This window comes from Chelonia mydas, chromosome 21, assembly GCF_015237465.2.
Source record: "Chelonia mydas isolate rCheMyd1 chromosome 21, rCheMyd1.pri.v2, whole genome shotgun sequence".
Classification (NCBI taxonomy): domain Eukaryota; kingdom Metazoa; phylum Chordata; order Testudines; family Cheloniidae; genus Chelonia; species Chelonia mydas.
In genome coordinates this window covers 8,309,898-8,328,391 of record NC_051261.2, presented here as the reverse complement: position 1 = coordinate 8,328,391, position 18,494 = coordinate 8,309,898, and the positions used below count along the sequence as shown (strand labels likewise).

Below are 18,494 nucleotides of genomic sequence, written 5' to 3'. Positions count from 1 at the left end.
TAACATGAGCTGTCCGGCTGGGAATAGCAGGGGCTTTTCAGCCCCTTGGAGCGGGGCCCAGCATCTGTCGACCTGGAGCGTCGCCATTGCCCTGCTCCAGCTAAACAAGTCTGAGGGGGGAATTGATAGCCAGAAAGCATCTTCCTCAAAGGCCTCTGGAAAACTTACCTGCCTGGAGGAGTCTGTCTGCTCCCTACCACTGCAGCCTCATAGGCACAGCAAGGGCCAGTCCTTTCATTTCCCTTTGCTTTTTACCCAGCTCCCAGGAACCAGAGCCCAGTGATGAGACACAAGGGGGAAGGGAGTGGGATAACCGCTGAGCTGCCTTTTGGTTATTGTCACGCATTTATTTTTCCTTCCCAACTCTCCTGCCTTTGACAAAACCATGCACTACCAGAGCGGGTTTTGAGGGGCTGGGGATGCTTCCCTCTGGCATCCGAGTCCGGTGGGAATTTTAGAGTGAAATTCCTCCGAGGAGAAGCAGGAGGAGGTGTCATTCGGGTGGGAGCTCAGGGCAATATCTGCGAGTAAGTCCATGTGTGGCACATGGAAGCTATTATAAACCCAAGAAGAAATATCTCCTGAGACCCATATCTGCCAGGCTATATCCTCTTGGCTTTGTACAGTGGTTTCTTCTTCCCTGCCCAAGCAAGCAAACACCCACCCCACCCCACGTTCACCTTTTCTTTCCACCACAAAGGCTACTAGAGGTTTCCAAATGTGAAGATACCAATCTGACCACCTCTACTCCTCCTGCCTAGGGACCCTGCCAGAGTTACCGTCCGATTGTTAAACATACAAGGGATAAGGAGGGAGCAGTGTTTGTTTTGTGTGTTTCAGAATCATGTGATACACTTGGAATGAGAATTTTAGGGTGGCTGCATTTCAAAGAAACAAGGGGAGCTGGGGCCACTCCATGGAACAGAGGTGCCGAGATGAGGCCTCAGTATTCTCGTGCACGTTGGATTCATGAAGCTTGGGCACTGTTCAAGTGTAGGTACCTGCTTCCAGAACAGTGGCCAACCGGCAAAAGGTTCCTTAAGCCCACTGGACTGGGAGATGTGCCCATGTGGGATTTGCATGCATGTCCTGTTTCATATGTGGAAATTGTGGTGCTCACAGCCTAAGTGTGACACTTTTTTTTTATTTTTGCAGCACATAGGAAATGCATGTGATCCACACCAAAGCCACGTGTATGTGGTTTAAAAAAATTTATATTGGAGCATGGCCCACATTGAGGTCACTGAGTTGTGTGTGGAAAAACACAAGCCGGGGGGTACATATGACTGAAGCCAACATGTGACTTTTGTCGTCTGAGCTCCTATTCTTTTAAGCTTTGGTGCTGGCTTGTATCTGCCAGACTGGGTTATTTTTGCAATGGGATATGGGGAAAACCAATTGCCTTGGGGTCAGATGTTGCTGGTCATTGGGACACCGGCTGCGTTTGCTAATTTCTCAAGCTAGCCTGCCGTGTGATAACGCCTTTGGGAATACCATCCCGTTACAAGAACGATCCAGACTTGCCGGAGTACGGTAGGTAGAAATTTCTGTAATGTAGTGCTGCAGAGGTGATGCAGGTCCTAGGCGTTGCCTCCAAACCAGTCGGAAGAATTGAGGTAGCGATACCAGTGGCCACCATGCAGTGCCCAACGCGTCCGTACTGGAGCCCGTTTACTGACGAAGCTTTGCGTTCTTGCCTCGTGAAAAATGCTACTTGCTTTTGCAACACTATGCAAAGCCCTGGGCTCTTTCCAGCGTATGTCTGTCCTGCAAATCCCAGCACACCTGCCTGGAGATCAAAACCCTGGAGTTCTAGGCTTCCAGGGGAGTGTCCTAAACAAATGTGCCTTAAAAGAAAACTGCAGTGATTCTTTCACGATAGCCCTGGCTGGTCGCAGGAAAAACGTGCCTGCATTGCAGTATGAGAATGAAACCAGGAAATGGCAAAGCCGTGCATGGAATACCCACTAAGATGGACTGGGCAGCTGCGTGCCCTTCCTTGGGGAGGCCTTTTTAATAAGGATCACGTGACCAGGGCAGTGGCCAGAAACACAAGGAAGCTGCAGGGACACGTAGCCGCCTGGTTCTACCTGTGTGGACCAAGAGAGAGCTAGGAGAGTCAAAATTCAGCGCCGTGTAAATCCCCAGGTGTAACTGGCTACTGCTCTGAGCATCCTTCCTTGGAATGTGTCCGCAGGCTGACACTGCGGCTGCTTCCTTATTTCATAGCTGTTGTGGTTTGGTTTTGTTTTTCCTTTATATTTAGGGCATTTGCATAAATCACTGGGTGGTTCAGGGCCTGATCCTGAGAGGTGCTGAGCATCTGTGAGCCCTTTTGGCTTTAGTGGGAGTTGTGGACGCTCGGCGTGTTTCCGGAGTCAGCCTCTTACTCAGTCCAATGAAAGACCTGACTGATTGGAAATGCTTTTCTATCCCATTGCCGTTTTCTAGAATACAGGCTGCACACTGTATCAGTTGCCAGCTCACATCTGCACCCATCCCCTCCCGCTCTGTCTCTTTCCGCACCTCCTGCAGGTTGCCTTTATATACTAGATCCTTTCCCCTCACTGCCCCGACTCCTTTGGGCCTGTAAAGATTGCACCTGATTCAAACTACAGAGAGAGGGAGGGAAAGGCTGAAAGCTAACGTCTAATCTTTGCTCCATGTCTCTGCTTTTGGATCACCTGCCAAAACTGTGTTTATGGGAATGTAATCTGAAATGGGTTTTTCCGCTCTTCTCCCTACCCACCTCCATCCTCTCTTCCTTATTGTCTTGTTTGTGTCTGTCCCTGTCTGCCCAGCCTCCCCTCCTCCCTCCCCCCTTCCTCTTGGTCTCTGACTGTGGGGCGAAGCTATCTCACTCTCTGATTCTTTACAGATGGACGTAGTTTACACATTCCAGACCGGCGCCTCCTCTTTACAGGGAGCCCTCAGGAGACAGCCTTCCATCGTGAGCCAGCACCACGATGTAAAACATGTTTCTAGCCCAACCCATGTAGCTCTTTCCTCCGTCAATTCCACTCCCACCACTTCTGCTGCTGCTGCTGCTGCATCTCCTACTGCGGGCAGTGAGTGATAGTCTCTATTACAATGCATGACTTCCTAATAACCACGAGAAAGCACTTGCATCGACCTAACCAAACCTGTTCTCTCTTCCTCCTCTTTTATCCTTGACTTGGCTCAATGATTCCTTGTCTCGATGCAGGGGCAGGGTGGAGAGGCCATTTGTTTCTTTTAAAGCTGTTGCATCTTTAACCATGTTTTAAAACCCTTTCCGGTTTGTTTCCTTCTCTCCTCCTTGTTGCTTCTTTTATCTTTTCTCCTCCTTGCAGGATTTTGATGGATGTTTTTTTTTCCTTCTCATGGGTGCAAAATTTGAGGTTCTTTAAAAGAACCATGTGGGACGAAGGACCCCTCCAATAAAATGGGGGAAGCCATTCTTTCCACAAGTCAGGATTTCTGACATGGCTCTCCTCAAATCCTCTGAGCTGGTGTTTTCCCTTAAGTCTTGGCTTGTTGGAGGTCAGTGGGACCGCTTAGCTTTAGCGCTAACTTGTAGTTGAACAGGCCCCAGACTGGCCTTCACAAGAACCTGCATGTTGCGTGAGCCACAAGTCACTGGAATTGACAGAGCCCGGTGCAGAGGACTACTGCTTAAGTCCCCCCCCCCCCCCCCCAAAGCACTGTTGTGAGGTCTTAGGGCCCTAATCGAGTCCGCTCTTAAGCACGTGCTTAAATCCCAGTCAGTGGGCCTTGAGGACGTTTTGAGAGTGAAGCATCATTTAATGCTATGGGGCCCATCGCACGTGTCCAGAATATTGAACGGTCCAGTACTTCTGGGCACAGTGTGGGCCTACCACCACCTGCATGGCACCAACCCCCTCCACATGACTTTGCATGTGCGGTCATACCACATGGGAGGCTGCCATTTTGAAGAGCGTGCCGCCCCACCCCCGCCCATGTGACCTTGCATGCGCAGTCCGTACGAGGACATGCTGGGGGTGGGGGGAGAGCATGCACTTAATTATGGCATCCCCAGTCCGATACAAGACAAAACCACATCCAGTTTTGTCTCAGACGGGGTACAAAGCACCTCAAAAAAGGACTGCCTGGTTTATAAGCAGACAAATGACCTCCCTATTTAATGCTGTCCTAAGTAGGAAGCACGTGTGTAAGTGCTTCCATGAATTGGGGCCTTACATGGGACGCTACTGGCATGTAGGCCTGTTTCTGGGCCTTTGAATTTCACCCTGTATGTGTAAATTAGGTAGGTCACCTAGACAGCTGATTTTAAAAATGTTTATAGAATCTCACTGTCCACTTACATGTGGAAACACCTGGCACTGAACCTGCCAAGGTTGCGAGTGCACAGTTAATCATGCCTAGCTCTTCTATGGTACTTTCCATCCATAGATCTTCAAGCGCTTTGCAAATTTAGATGCCAAGTTTGGGGGAGGGGGGGAATCCTGGCCCTGTTGAAGTCAGTGGGAGTTTTGCCATTCAGTGGGGTCAGACTTCCACCTAGTGAATTTATAGGGGTTTGCCTTTTTATTTACTTGTGCCTCTATGCACCAGCGTAATGGGCTTCTCAGAAGGGAATTTGCTCAGTTTGGGGGGAGGATGATCAATATATTTAACCACACAATAGAGCTCCAGCAAAGGGAAGGAAACATAGTGGATGCCGATGTGTTCCACCAAAACACCATTTTTGCTCATTGATTAATGTTCTACTTGATTGCGGGAGGGAATCGATGAGCCCTACCAGATAACAACTTTCGCAAAAGCTAAACCAGGTTGCTAAGGGTTCCCTCCATTTTATCTAGACTTGGCTCTACTTCCTTTCTGCTGTTCTCTCTTCTAAAAACTGTGTATCCCTGAATACAGATTAACTGAGCCGCTCTGTCTTTCCCCTTATTACTTCCTGGTGGAAAGTCCTACAGTGCCAGATCTCAGCAGTCCTGAATTGGGTGGTGATGTAACAAAGGGGAGACCTCATGAGTGAACCAAAGCTGGTGGCTTGTAGATTTAGGCTGCGTCTCCGTTGGGGAATTTTTGCCCTGATTGCAGCTATCGGTGTCCCAGCTCCACCAAGGCCCTAGTCTGAATAGGGTAAAGCACTGCAAGCCACACCTTTGCATGGTTGATCTCCGTTTCAAGGACCAGTGAGCTTGGCCAGTACAAGTGGTAGCTTGACCTAGGGGTTTGCCTGGGTTCACCTAGTCCAGGGGCTGGAATTGGGGCAAACTCCCAGTGTAGCTGATGCTTGAAATGCTGTGGAAAAGTTGGAATCAAGAGGAAAAGCAGGTCCTTGTTCTGGGCATGGAAGATGGGTGTTCATTTTCAGAGAAATTGAAACATGTCATTGACATCACCCTTTGTGTGTCTGCATAGACTCTAGCCACTCCTGTGGATTGCAGACATTTCTGCATGGGAAGTTCTTAAACTGTTCGACTCCCCATGAAGTGGCCATAATTCATGCAGTGCTCTGAAAACTCGCTAGTCATGGACAAACGTCCTACGGCTTGGAATTGGGGGGTGGGGCGGATCATCTGGATAAGTTCAGATGCTTGATCCGAACCCGAGGCAAAGGTGGGCTGGGTAGTCTTGCACCGAAAGGCTTTCTTGCAAGGAGCATCAGAAATCCTGCTTCTAGCTAGGCTGCAAATAACAAGAACAACATTTCTTGCAGTTTTTTCTGAACTTGCACCTGAACCCAGAAGTGCTGAGTAGATGCTTGAAAACCAAACACAATGAGAAAAAGCCAGTGAAATGTTTCACCCCTCAGTGATGTGGTTCCAGTTTGGAGCAAGGGTTTGGATGGACTTTTATTTTCTCCAGACTGGTGAACCCATCCCTAAACTGTTCCTCCTTTGCTTGTCTTCCTACTCAGATCCGTTAACAACAAGGTGGAATTTGCATTGGTTTTATGTTAGTTCTGCTGACAGCTTCTTACGATGATCAACTGCAGAAATAATGGGGCCTGCATGGGGGAAGGCAACAAAATATTTCCTTGATGAGCTGAGTGGGGAATTAACATGTTAGAGAAGCCAAAACCATACATGGACATCTGGACCAACCAGTTGTAATTATCCTCCTGGATAGGTCACTGCCTGCACAGTTAAAGCCCAGGAACTTTGGATCTAAGAGCACGAGCCTCTTCTGTCTGAGCTAAAGGAGCAGCTGTGCTCGCTCTGCGGAAGAAGCAGACTGATAAACCTCTGTATGTGATCTAGCCAGAGGCGGGAGACAAAGTGCCATGCTGTTAGGGGAGGTTACCCACTTGTGTTAAAAGCTGAAAAGCAAGTGATGGCACTAGCTTTATTGCTGCACATGGATTTTTCAAAGCAGTCTAGGGGGTTTAGCCACATGTTTGGAATGTGTCTAAATCCCTTGGGCTGCTTGGAAAATCTCTAAGCGTTCATTGTTTTACGCAGACCTATCATTCTTGGTTGGCTTGCTTGTTTTTGTTTGTTGCGCTTTGTAGCGGTGCAGTGCCTATTTCTCAGAGGTCTGTGTGTCGATCGTTGGTTTCTGGGGTTATCCGAGTGTGCACCGAACAGGGTTGGGGTTTTGTTCTCACTTTGGGGGTGGGGGGGGACTTCAGGCTTCAGAGAAGTGGGTTTTTCTGGCACTAATGCCAGCACAGCTAACTCCCTCAAGCAAGGGTACCTAAAAGTTAGGAGGAGGAGTAATGTTAAATATTCTGATGGCTTCATGCCATGGCTGATGGAGGGGTAATATACAGGCATAATCCTGTAATGGTTGGGAGATGGACTAATGTCCTGGTATGCAATAAGGCCAAAAACTTTTCCAGTAGAATCCACGAATATTCTGCCCCCTTATATATAAATGGGCCTCCATTGCCTTTTGGCCTAGGTCTTTTCCAGCTCTACATTACTCTTCCTCGGTAGCTTTGTGGTGCAATGGGGGTTAAGAAAAGGAAATGGGAGTACCAGTTTGCTCAGCTTGGAAGGAACCCAAAGCGTCTGGGTTTCTCTAGCTACTTCGCCCAATCCATCGATCACAGACGTGCTCTAGTGAGAGAAGGCTTTGAATTCCAGCTGCCCCAATGTTGTCCACCTGGATATAACCTTCCCTTTTCACAGGTTAGGCCGTATGGCTCCCCACTGTGAAGGTGGACACTCAAGTCTTCCCCCGGATCTGTGTGTTTTTGCCTGTCTTCCGGCCACTGCAAGCCGGTGTTTGTGTTCTTATCAATCCATGTGTGACATGAAGATGGGCTTGTTTTACTTTTATAGATTAAAAGCTTTTGGCTTTCAAAGCCCTCCTCATGCTGGTGTCAATGAGGATGTTCCATCAAAATGCTCATGGGTCATTATCCTGAGGCTTGGAGGCACCATCATCTGTTCGGGTGGAGATGCCAGCCCAAAAGCATGTCTCTGTTAAAGTGGGGGACACGGGCATCCTATAGGTTGACTTGTGAGCCTGTAAAGTTGGGGGGGGGGAAGGGGGTCTCATCTCACGCTTCCCTTTGTATAATGCCTTGTTTTTTATGCTTTGTGAATGTTGGCATGCTGTCATTGTGCTGACACCAAAGATCTTTGGGGAGTTTTTATCTTGGGTGTCTGGGAGGTGGTGGTGGGAGGGATTCTGGCTGGTGTCTCCAGTTGAGTCTGCTGGTGAAATAGTAACCAATATTTAACCCAGTGAATTTCATGAGAGGTGGGTGGTGGTGTCCCCTCCTGACTTACCAGGATCGATGGCCTTTTCTCCAAGGTACAGTGGAGAAAGTTTGCACACTTGCGAGTGGAGGAATTGAGTTTCTCCTTCCTCCTTTGCTTTCTGTCCATTTAGCTGGGACGTAGGGCGGGTGTTGAGACACGCTGGAGGCTGCTGTAGTGGAGTGGTGCAGGCAGAAGCAAGGAGCTCTTGCAGGCATGTGCATCTTCACAGGTATCGATGCTTTAATGAAGTGCTCCACGCTACCCCTTCTGGGCCAGTCTAGGTACCAGAGGACTAAGAGCACTGTGCTGATAACTTAACTCCACAGGCAGCATCTGAAAGCGGGTAGGCGAGACTGACTAGATGGTGAGTTCAGAGCAGTGGGCGAAGGTGACCCAGGGCTGGGTGAAGGCACAGATCTCTGCTGCTGGTGGGGGATGCTCAAAGCGATCTAAAGCAGTGACTTGAGAGTACACTGGAGTGCTAACAACTCCCTCCACTTCAGGAATCCCTGAGTGACCTTTTCATGGAGGAATTTATGCAGGAGGTGAAATTAGAGGATGATCCTTTCTGCCCTCAAAAAACAGAATCCGCTCCATTTCCGTCCAACGCAAACGGTTGATTGGAACTCCCCCTCCACTCACTGGGGGAAGGAATGAACCCAGTGGGTTGCAGCAGGTCATGACTGGAATGGGATGATGATGAACATCTTTGGAATGTAACTTTCAATGAGGGCTGATGTCTAGGCTAAACCAGTGGCTGCAATTCCATGACCCCTGGCACTCTCCAGAGCCCATTGGCGGGGGAAAGTTGGGAGCTGTGGACAGGAGTAATTCATGCAATGTGAGGCATGGCACTCTGACAGCATGGGAACTCAGGAATATGGCCAGAGGTTAATTAGAAATACTTGGGGGTGAGGGGGAAACAAGTAGGTAGCATTTTATTTTGCAAAACCAGGGTGCAATTTGGATCTGGACAGCACTTTTCTCTGCCCTCTCAAGGTTGAGAGGGTTTGGAGTAGTGGTTCTGGTTTGTCAGCTCTATATAGAAGCCATTTAAATGTACGAGGATGCATTCATTGAACTGACCTTTAGAATGCATACACCCTGAGTGTTCGTTGTGTACAAGTCACTCATGGGAACGGATGCAATCTTCCGTGCTCCATGTATGTGCATTGGCTGCAATGGAATGACCTACATCGCACGCACACATGCGGCTTTGCGGGTTTGGGGTGAGTGTGACCACGGAAACCTGCCACATCCCGCAAAGCAGAGAAGTCACCGTCACCAAAAATGCAGTGTTACCAGGTCGTTGCCTACTTCACCTTAGTGTGTTGAAAATGTGAATTGCACCTTAAACCTGTGACCGAATAAACTGACTTGACTGCAGGGTGGGGCAAGAGAGCGTTAGGCTTTCAGGCTTGGATTTTCAAAGGAACCTGAGGAACTTGTGAATGGGATGCCTTAGGCTCCTTTATAAATTCTGCCCAACTTGAGATGCAGAGGGCCTGATTTGCAGAAGCGCTCAGCCGCCATGGTGGTTGTCGGAGCGAATGGGAGCTGTGGGCACCTCACGTCTCTGGAAAGCCAGGTCCGACATATGTCAAGCTGGGCACCTGAAAGCAGCGGCTGCTTTTGGGAACGCTGGCCTTAAACGTGTTGGCACAGGCAAGGATCGGAAGCTCGTGACCAGAATCTAGACTACAACGTGGAAACTCGCACCGCTTTGGTTTCCTCCTTGCATGCTCGGCTGGGTACGTTTGTTGTTAGTGCCATCTGCTTGGATCTGCTGCTCCACGCGGAGTTGATGAAGCCATGACACCTTTAAACTGATTCCTTTTTATAGGTTTAAAAAAATAAATAACTAAAAATGCATCACTTCCCACTTGCCTAGAAGCCAAATCACTGTGTCTAACCCACCTCTCTTTTGAGTTGTATTTCCACTTTTATTTTGTCTTTTTTGTTAAACACACAGAAGCGTGTGCGTGCACACACCAGAACTAATGCATTTTGATTTCCATTCATTTCAAAGTGATCTGTTTGGAAATGTTTCTTTTCTTACAGCTTCTGAAGTCACCCCATAGTCGGTTGCCCCATCACACACCTCCTCCTGAATCTGATCCATGTGGCCATCCTAGTTTCCCATAATTTCTCTTATTTTTATTTAGTTTTGTTGCATATTGTGGTGGTGGTCTTTTTTTTTTTTTTAAATTTTTCACCTAAAGTCCCTGAGATCTCCCTACGGCTGCCTCTCACCTCTTCTCTGTTTATCCCCCAACCTTCTGACAGATCAAAGTGGTGAATGCGTTCCGTAGCTCTTTATACGATGGCCTCAAGAAACCCGAATCCAGAAGCTCCATTCATAACTTCTCAACTCACCCTGAGTTCATCCTGGAGGAAGATGAGCCTCGAACCCCATTCCTCGACGATGCAGAAGAAGACTCCAAGACTGACGGACTCGAAAACCAAGGTGGGAGTAGCCCAGGTGAATCCTTCTCCCTCAACCAAAATAACAATGCGGTGGACAGCGATCTAGCCGAGAACACCGTCCCAGAGTTTGAAAGCCCCTTAGACGGCCTGGAATCATCGGTTTGACCTTTGAACTTTGATACTTCCTTCACCCTGAGTCCTGTGTGATATCAGCACCGATAACTGATATTGCAGAGCGGTCACTTCATGTTAACTGCTCATATGTATACAATTTTGTTTTCCTTTTATGATTTAGTGGCAGGAACCAGAGTCTCATGGAGTGGGGAGGGCGCTGTTTGCAGTGGGTACTCGCCCAGGTGGGAAACAGCCAAGCTGATATTTCTTCTCCTTGAGTTGGGTTCCGTGTGTCCGTAGGGGTTTTTCATTTTGAAAAATGCATGTTAAAAGAAAAGGTTCAGATTGTCTTAAATAGTCTTACATGCATGCTCACCATCTGAGGGTGCATTTGTGGGGTGACTTGGGGGTCTTTTAGCTTGTGGGATTTGACCCCTGATAACATCACACTTGGGGGTGGGGGAGCAGCAGCATGAAGGTACAGATTTAAAAACTGAACGGGGAAAAAAATCTTGAATTGTGTTAAAGAGTAGGAAAGGGAAAAACCAAACTGGTATTCCCTGCGGGAGATTCTGATGGTTAGAGCATGTAAACCAGTCTTCCACCTGAGAAAAAATGGTACCTAACCTTTACTACTTTTCTGTCTTTGTGTATCTCTCTCTCTCTCTCTCTCTCTCTCTCTCTCTCTCTGTTTCCAACATGCTAATTGTGATTAAAAACAAGGGAGGAGGGTGATTTAAGAGTCTTAAATATGTTGGCTAAGATGTGATTTGAAAAAGACCCTGTTTTGTTACAAAGTCCCACGGGAGATGCTGCCACCATTGCTGGGAATGTTCTCCAAGAACTGCAATGACTGGAAATAAGAAGTCTTACTTTCTGCGGAACTTTTTAAATGCATCGTTTTGCTCTTGAACTGTATGATGATGGTCAGCAAGAGTTGTGCGTAATTGAATAGCAAATCATTTCTGAACCGCTTTGGTGAGCAGAGGTGTTTTTGCGTGGTTTTTTATACTGTCAGATTAAATATTCCTTTGGCCCTGGAGTGAGGCTAGCTGCGGCTAAGGTTCATCCCAAAGAACATACCACGTGCTGTACGTCCTTTTCAAAGCGGTGGTGGGGTCTGGATGGGAATCGAGTGCCAGCTGCTGATGGAAGGCTGGGGCAGGCTGGGGTTTTGCAGGTCCCTTAGGACAGAGAGAAGAGAGACTGCAGTAGGGGAGGCCATACTTGCATTGGCCATATCTGCACAATCCCATTCAGCGTACATACCTGCCTCATGATGGAATTTGTCCTGTCTGTGTGTCTCTAGGGTTGGATGCAAATGGGGGCATTGTCCTGTAACATGGCTGTCTTACTCCTGGGAAGGGAAGGGCACCTCCTTCATCAGAACTTCAGAGGAGGCTTGATAGCTAGGCTTTGCCCCACTCTCCCTTGTCACAAAGGTCCCCTCTGCACCTTAGACCCAAATTTGCCTCTCCTCTTGCCTGGGTCTTGTTGCATCTTAGTACTACAGACAGATGCAAGAAATGATGATCCGCGAAGCTAAGGTCATAGCCAATGTAACTTACTCTGGAGAAATCCGTTCCAGGATGTCCTGTGCTAATTGTTAATGTGGCTCTCGGTTTTTTAGGTTTGTCCCCTGATATTTAGGTTGTGGCAGGGTGAGAGGCCTGGACTTGAGCTTTTGATCATCTGCGAAGCCACTCAGTGAAATAGTTTTGAGCAAACTCACTTGTGAAGACAAGGAAGGGCTAAATCATGAGCGATGGGAGATGTCTGCAACTCCTGTTGACTTCACTGGGTGCTTTTGTACCTCTGAGTTTGGCCCTAGATTGGTGTCATTGAGAAATGCTGTAGAAGGTTACCTACTTTACTCCCTTATCTAACACTTATTCAATTAAAAGCTGTACCTGGAAGGAAAAAGAGAACCCACTTGCAACTGCCTGTATTAAAGGGTTTGTGACAAAAAAGGGACAGGGGCCCTTGCCCAGTCTCCTTCCCAACAAGCAGATATATCTTAGAGTGACGTGTTTTGTTTTGTTTTTTTTAAAGAACGCACAGCAAAAACTCCCGTGCCTTTTCCAAGCACTGCCCAAAGCACCGTCTGCCACTTGGGAGCCCGGTACTTTGCCAAGAAATAAGTGTTCCTTAAACAACCCAGTACGGACTCATGCCCTGGCGCTGTCACGCTTCATTCCACATCTGTTCAGGGTAGACCAATGAAAGGTCCTTCTCACAGGGTCTTCTGCTCCAAGGCTAGTAAAGAGGAGGGGATGCTAGGCTCCACAAACTGCCAATACCAAGAAGAAATAACCACCTGTGCATCTTAATTGCAAATCAAAGCCCATCCCTTTCATCCAGAAAAACCCACCTGCTTCCTTCATTCCTTTCATTCTTCATGTGAGCTATAATTGAGAGGGATTAAGGGGGAAATGTAGCTGTTTCTTGGTCTCTTACATGACCTATCTGATGGGAAAGAGAAAAGGAGTTTCGTTTTTCTGTTCTAAAGCTTACATTGCTTAAAAGATCATTTTTCTATTTTAAATACTTGCAAAAAAAATACAACTGATGAAAATACGGTGTTCTTAGGCGCTTACGTAAATATTTATTAAATACTTTTGGGGGACACTGATTTTGTTTGTTTTTATTACCTCAGACCTGTTTTGTTTTTTTTTTTTAAAAGGGGGGGGGAGGGACTTTGGAGGTGCTTAAAACGTCACTCCCAGAAGTCTCTGACTGGCAGGTTACCATGAGGGTCTGGTCTACCTTTAGTCAATTTATTTTTTGTTCTAGTTTCAATCGTCGGAGGGGGGGGAAATTATATATAAATATTATGCAAAAAATATAGTTTTCTTTAGATCAGAAACAGATATTTTTAAGTCAGCCATATGTATTTTGTTTAAAGGAAAACAAAGCTGTAAATCATGTGTCTGCAATGGAATGTGATCACATGACTGGCAGTTTAAAGTGACAGGTAACTTAAGGATTGGTCAGACTCCAATCGACTTCCTTTCTCTGAGCAGCCATCTTTGTACTAAAAGTTAGTTGGATTACACAGAACCGTTTTTATATAAATTATGTTGGTATGGCTGGTTGCTTAAAGTATAAGCATTTATTGTGCATACTTTTTTATGTAATATTTTTTTCTATTTAGTTTCAGTGATAAACTGGCAGCAGCTAACTATGGCTTAAGTTATTGAGGAAACTTAAAATGGGGAGAGAAAAAGATGGTGCATTCAATTTAAAAGGCATGGTAGCCTAAATGAATTTCGTGAAACATGCCTTGAAAGATGAAGAGGTTTATTTTATTTTATTTTTTTTTTTACTGCCAACAGAACGAGTCGGGGGGGAGGGAATTAGGTAGTGCCATATCAGACAGGAAATGAAGTAATCTCCTGTGATACGTGTTAACTTGCCTTGGAATGCTGTGTTGTTAAAACACTTTAAACTATTTTGCATCCAATTCTTAAGGGTAGGGTCTGTTTTGTTTTGTTAAATCAAGTGGCGGATTGGTACCAAAGACATTACATCACTTCCTGTGTGCAATGGTGAATATCCATTTCTAGGAGCTTTCATCATGTGATTAGGTTCGAAAGGGGGGTGTTTGTTTGCACAGGGATCTGACTTTAATTTTCAAAGGTTTTGTGCAATAAGTTTTTAAGGAAAAACATTTACAACAAAACAAGAAAAAAAAATCTCCAGAAGGAAAAATACTAAACTGAATTTTAGCCATGGGTAGGCTGTAAAAATAAATGAGCTGGGGCAGAGGAACATGTTCAGTCTGTCCCTCATCTAGAAGCTTTCTCTGCGGGGAGCATGGACGATTTGTGGCGGGTTTAACTTTGGATCATGCTGGGGAAGAGGCAATTCAAAGCCCATGGCCGACTCCCACGGCCTTCAATGGGTTCTGGATCAGGCCCTCTGAGGAAGGGATCTTCGAGAAGATCGGTTGCTATAGTGACTTCTTCCAGTGTTCCACCAAGCAGGGACTCCCCCCCCCCCCCACACACCCCCCGCCAAAAACAGTCATGGCCTTTGATTTTCATGTGTCCCAAGGTTTTCTGCCTTCACATGTGTTTTTGGGGCAAATGGCTGTTGACTGTTGTCTCTGGGAGCTACAGCCCCAAGAGGAGGGGAAGAGTGATGGTAGTTCTGTTTGTGCCGTGAGAAAGTCTTAGATGACTTCATCTTCTGCTTTCCCTACCTCCTCGTGAAGTTACCAATTTTCTGAGCTATCCATAAGGATCTCCTGAAATGTGCTCTGAAAACTCAACTCCCCCACACACATATCCCAGCCGTAAATCTTGCTGAGAGAAGGACAAGCTAAGTGTAGTTGTGGTGAATATAACTTCGGCCTGATAGAAGTGACCATAACTCCTTCAGGCTTACCTAGGATTTGTGGGTCAAAAACAATGCTGCTTTGTGACTTGTGCTGTCCTATTCGTGATGGTGTCTTTTCCCTTTCCTTGTCAGTAATTCTGCCCATCTCTTCCTCCTCGCTGTCTGACCTCTTGTGCTTTATGCCTCTGATGTCCCTGCTGACCCCTCCCCCCCCCCCCAAAGAGGGGGCTGTGGTTGGGATGTTAAGTTAATTAGCCTTTCAGCAAAGTCCATGGCTAAAATGGCCTTTAGTTTATTTCCTAACCCTCAATAAATATATATACAAAAATATACTTTGTATGTATATATTTATCTGATTCTCTTTAAAAAAAAAAAAACCAACAAAATAACCAAAATCTTTCTTTTGAAAAGAGCACGCAGGTTTGAATTTGAGTTTTTTTTCAGTAACTAGTATAATAAGCACTGGTATTTTTGTATTTAAAAAAAAAAAAAGAAAAAAATGACACAATAAAAGACTGAATATTATGTGGTATGCATGACATTAAAAACAATGGTGGTTTCAAAGCAATATGTACCCTGGTGTGTTTGCCATAACCTAGAATCCAGCTTAAAGTGCACCTGATCTGTATTTGCATTTTGATATTTAATCTCTCTGTATGATGTTTTGCATGTAATTTATATGGTTCTTGGGGAGGAAAAAAATACTTTTTTGAATGAATTGTCAACTAGCTGCTTCTGGGAAAATTTGGAACTCAAAGCAGAGAACGCTGTGATTGGAAATGGAAGGGGCGGGGGGAAACTACGTAACGGAAGATAAAGCGGGGGAAACAAAGGGGTAACGTTTTGAATCAATAAAGCTTTTGCTGTTGAGCAGAAACAATGTGCGAGTGCATCAAGAGAATAAAATGTGCCCACACGTAATTGTGCTGTCCTTAGTGTATGTCTACTAGCTTGTGAAGTCACTGATCATCTACTGAAGCTGAGATGAAGGGTTGCACTTAAAGGCTCACCTCAGAGCAAAGCTGTAGTGTGGAAACTGGTGGTGGCTGATTTGTTTCAATCTCACACCATGAAAACAATTTTATTTAAAAAGGTTTTCCAACCTCCCTCTTCAGATGTGGATGACTGTACTGAACTGTTTGTTCCTATCGTTCTGACTTCTACCGTCTGCGAGCAAGGTCCAGAAGCAGCTGTCAAATACTAGCCAAAGCTAATGCCTTCTCACAGATATGGCCATGTGGACATTTTCCCATTCCTCTGACGCTGTCCCTCCAAAAACTCTCCAACTCTGTTGCCACATACTGCATTTGAACTGCATCTTTCTAGTGTTGACCTCAATTCAGTAAAGTCTTTAAATATCTAAGTCCATCCCTCAGTGTTTTGTTGAGCTGGAGTCTCAAATAGCAATTAGCTATTGAAATTTATCCAAAGATGTAGCTGAAACAAGTCCTGATCCTTTGGCATTTATGCTCAGGAAGGGCTTTACTAATCTGAGTAGTCTTAGCAGCATCAGTGGGACTGTTCCCACAAGTAAAACTATTCAGGGGTTTCACCATTTTTAGGAGCAATTTTGAAGACGTAATGGAGATTTTGACCACATGGGGGGGCGGACATCCCACCTGTCATTACTGCACAGTCAGCTCAGGAGAGGAACTTGGGCTGAAGGCAGAGCTGGGGATGGCAGAGGAGCTGGGGCTAGAGATGGAGACTTGTGGGAATGAGGGCAGAGCTGGGCAGTGGAGCTGGTATAGGTGGTGCTCCCTCCTGTTGGGGCTGGCCTGGGTGCCCCGCGCGCACACGCTCTCAGTGGTATGCCCCCATAGTTTGAGGACCGTTGTCCAGAGACCAGCAAATCAATTGATGTGAATTAAGCTTAGATCAGAGCTTAAGTGACTGGGAGAAGTGGTTACAGGAATTGTAATGCAAGGGCCTGGCAGGGTCACTGTTGTTCCCAGTGGAGTTCTGTCAAATAGTGAACCTCTTCTTTGGGATCACACACTAGCTAACCCCTAAGGCCTGTCTCTTTGGTTTTAAAAGATGCAGTCAGAAATGTAGTTTATTCTTAAAAGTAAAAGCTGGTTCTGATTGGATGCTATTCAGCAGAAATGCTCCAAATTTTCCCAATGGTTTCGGACCTAGTCTGTTTTTCTGAACAGCAGCTGCGATGCTAATTTACAGAGTTGTGTTGTTTTTTCCCATACCCAGTTATGCCAATAATTGTGGCTCACACTGTCAGTCTCTCATTTTTGTGCATAATTGTATGTTCCTTTGTGATTGTGTTGGCCTGTCGCTCCTTTTGTGCGATAATTTGGTTGGTTGGGCATTGGGAGATATGAGCAAGATCATTATTCCCACGGCCACTGAGCTTGCATCTTCTGTTTCCATCCTGCCACTTTGATGGGAACTCAACTGCCGTTAATTCTACCAAGATATGTTGTTATGGGGCCAGGTTACCAGCAGCAGAGGCACTGGAATGGGGTCACTGGTGAACCACTTTGAGGTCCCACAGTAGCCAAACTTGTGTGTGATTGGGAAAGACTAAGATATTGGACTCCATGCGTCTCCATCAAAGTTGGGCCCAAACTGAGTGGAGAAGAGAGATCCGGATACAAGCCCAGCAGATTGGGCCCAGATCCTCAAAGGTATTTAGGCACTTAACTCCTTACACCTTTTGACAAGCTGGGCCTTCCCCCCCTTAGGCTCTTGGGGTGGATAAATAGGGCAAAAGTTCTGTTTCGCACAGAGCTGTAGCATGACCTGGATTTGGTGTGAAACAAGCAACTTCATGTTGCTGAAATTGGTAGATCAGGGGAGTGCAGCGTGCCCCTCATTACTCAAGTTCCTTTTGCTGGAAGGGCCATGCTCCCTGAGGCTGGGCCTGCACAGGGTTTGAACAAATAAATTTTTTTCAGGAGGGGTGATTTCCTACTACTGTAATTATACCAGTACAAGCCCTAGTCTAGATGTAGTTATACTGGCATAGCTTATTCTGCCTTCACTTATTGGAATAAACTTTCCTGGTATAAGCACCTTTATATTGGTATAACTGTATCCATGTAGTTACAGCAGCAGACAAGCCTGTGGTGGTGATCACTTTCATGGGTGGGCATAGCTAACCTTAGCGTTAAATTTCAGGTGAGATTCCTTAGGTTTAGTCTACATGAGGAAATTTACCAGCATAATTAATTATTTCTAGTTACATTGAGAAGTGTCTGTATATGAACGCTTACTCCAGATTAAAAGTGCCTTCTTTCTGATTTTTCCTGTAGTGCTTTTGAAGGGTTTATATTAAATCAGAAAAAAGGCAGTTATTCCAGCATAAGAGTGTTTAGGTGGGGAAATTTACCGGTATAACTAGCGGTATAATTATGCCAGTTTTTCCTGTATAGACAAATCCTTAAACCCATGGGTCAGATCCTCAGCTGCTATAAATCAGCGTCGTGTCATTGAAGCCAATGGTGCTCTGTTGACTGGCACCTGTAATATTCAGTAGACTCACCGCTGCAGAAAAGTTCTGCTTTTCAGAAGTGCAAAGCACCTGTGATTCCATTTCCAGTCAAAGTCAGTGGGAGCTGGAAGGGGCTCAGCACCTCTGAAAAGTCAAGCCAGAATTAAAAATTACTACTTTTTCAGAAAGGAATACAACTGATTTAAAAAGGCTCCCAGCTGCGTACAAGTGTTTACTTCCCCCTGCATGTTACAGTGTGGGGTTAAGTATTTCGTGAGCTTTTACCTCCTCCTGAGCCAGACTTTTGCTACCTTGGCTAGTTTGCTAACTGCTTTTGGGTCTTGACTCAACACCATTTCACAAGAGCCTCCTACCTCATTCTTCATTAACTGAATGGGGTGGTTGACCGAGAACTCCTGCAGCCTGCCTGGGGTCGCGATTTAATGTAAGTGATGAACTTTTGCTGCTTTAAACAGCCA

The 18,494-nt window shown here is 46.1% G+C and overlaps 1 protein-coding gene across 14 annotated transcripts in view; it reads left to right on the top strand.

Moving 5' to 3' along the window:
- ATP2B4 (ATPase plasma membrane Ca2+ transporting 4) overlaps window positions 1-14,230 on the top strand; it is a 102,899-nt gene extending 88,669 nt beyond the window's left edge. For 10 of the 14 annotated variants that reach the window (XM_043533466.1, XM_043533465.1, XM_043533467.1 and 7 more), the window contains one exon: window positions 9,972-14,230. In XM_043533466.1, coding sequence (XP_043389401.1) covers window positions 9,972-10,277 — 306 coding nt within the window. In that variant the 3' untranslated portion in view covers window positions 10,278-14,230. Of the gene's footprint in view, window positions 1-2,878; window positions 3,069-9,971 lie in introns of all 14 variants that reach the window. The other 4 variants (XM_043533470.1, XM_043533468.1, XM_043533469.1 and 1 more) reach the window with 2 other exon arrangements.
- The last annotated feature ends 4,264 nt before the right edge of the window (window positions 14,231-18,494 follow it).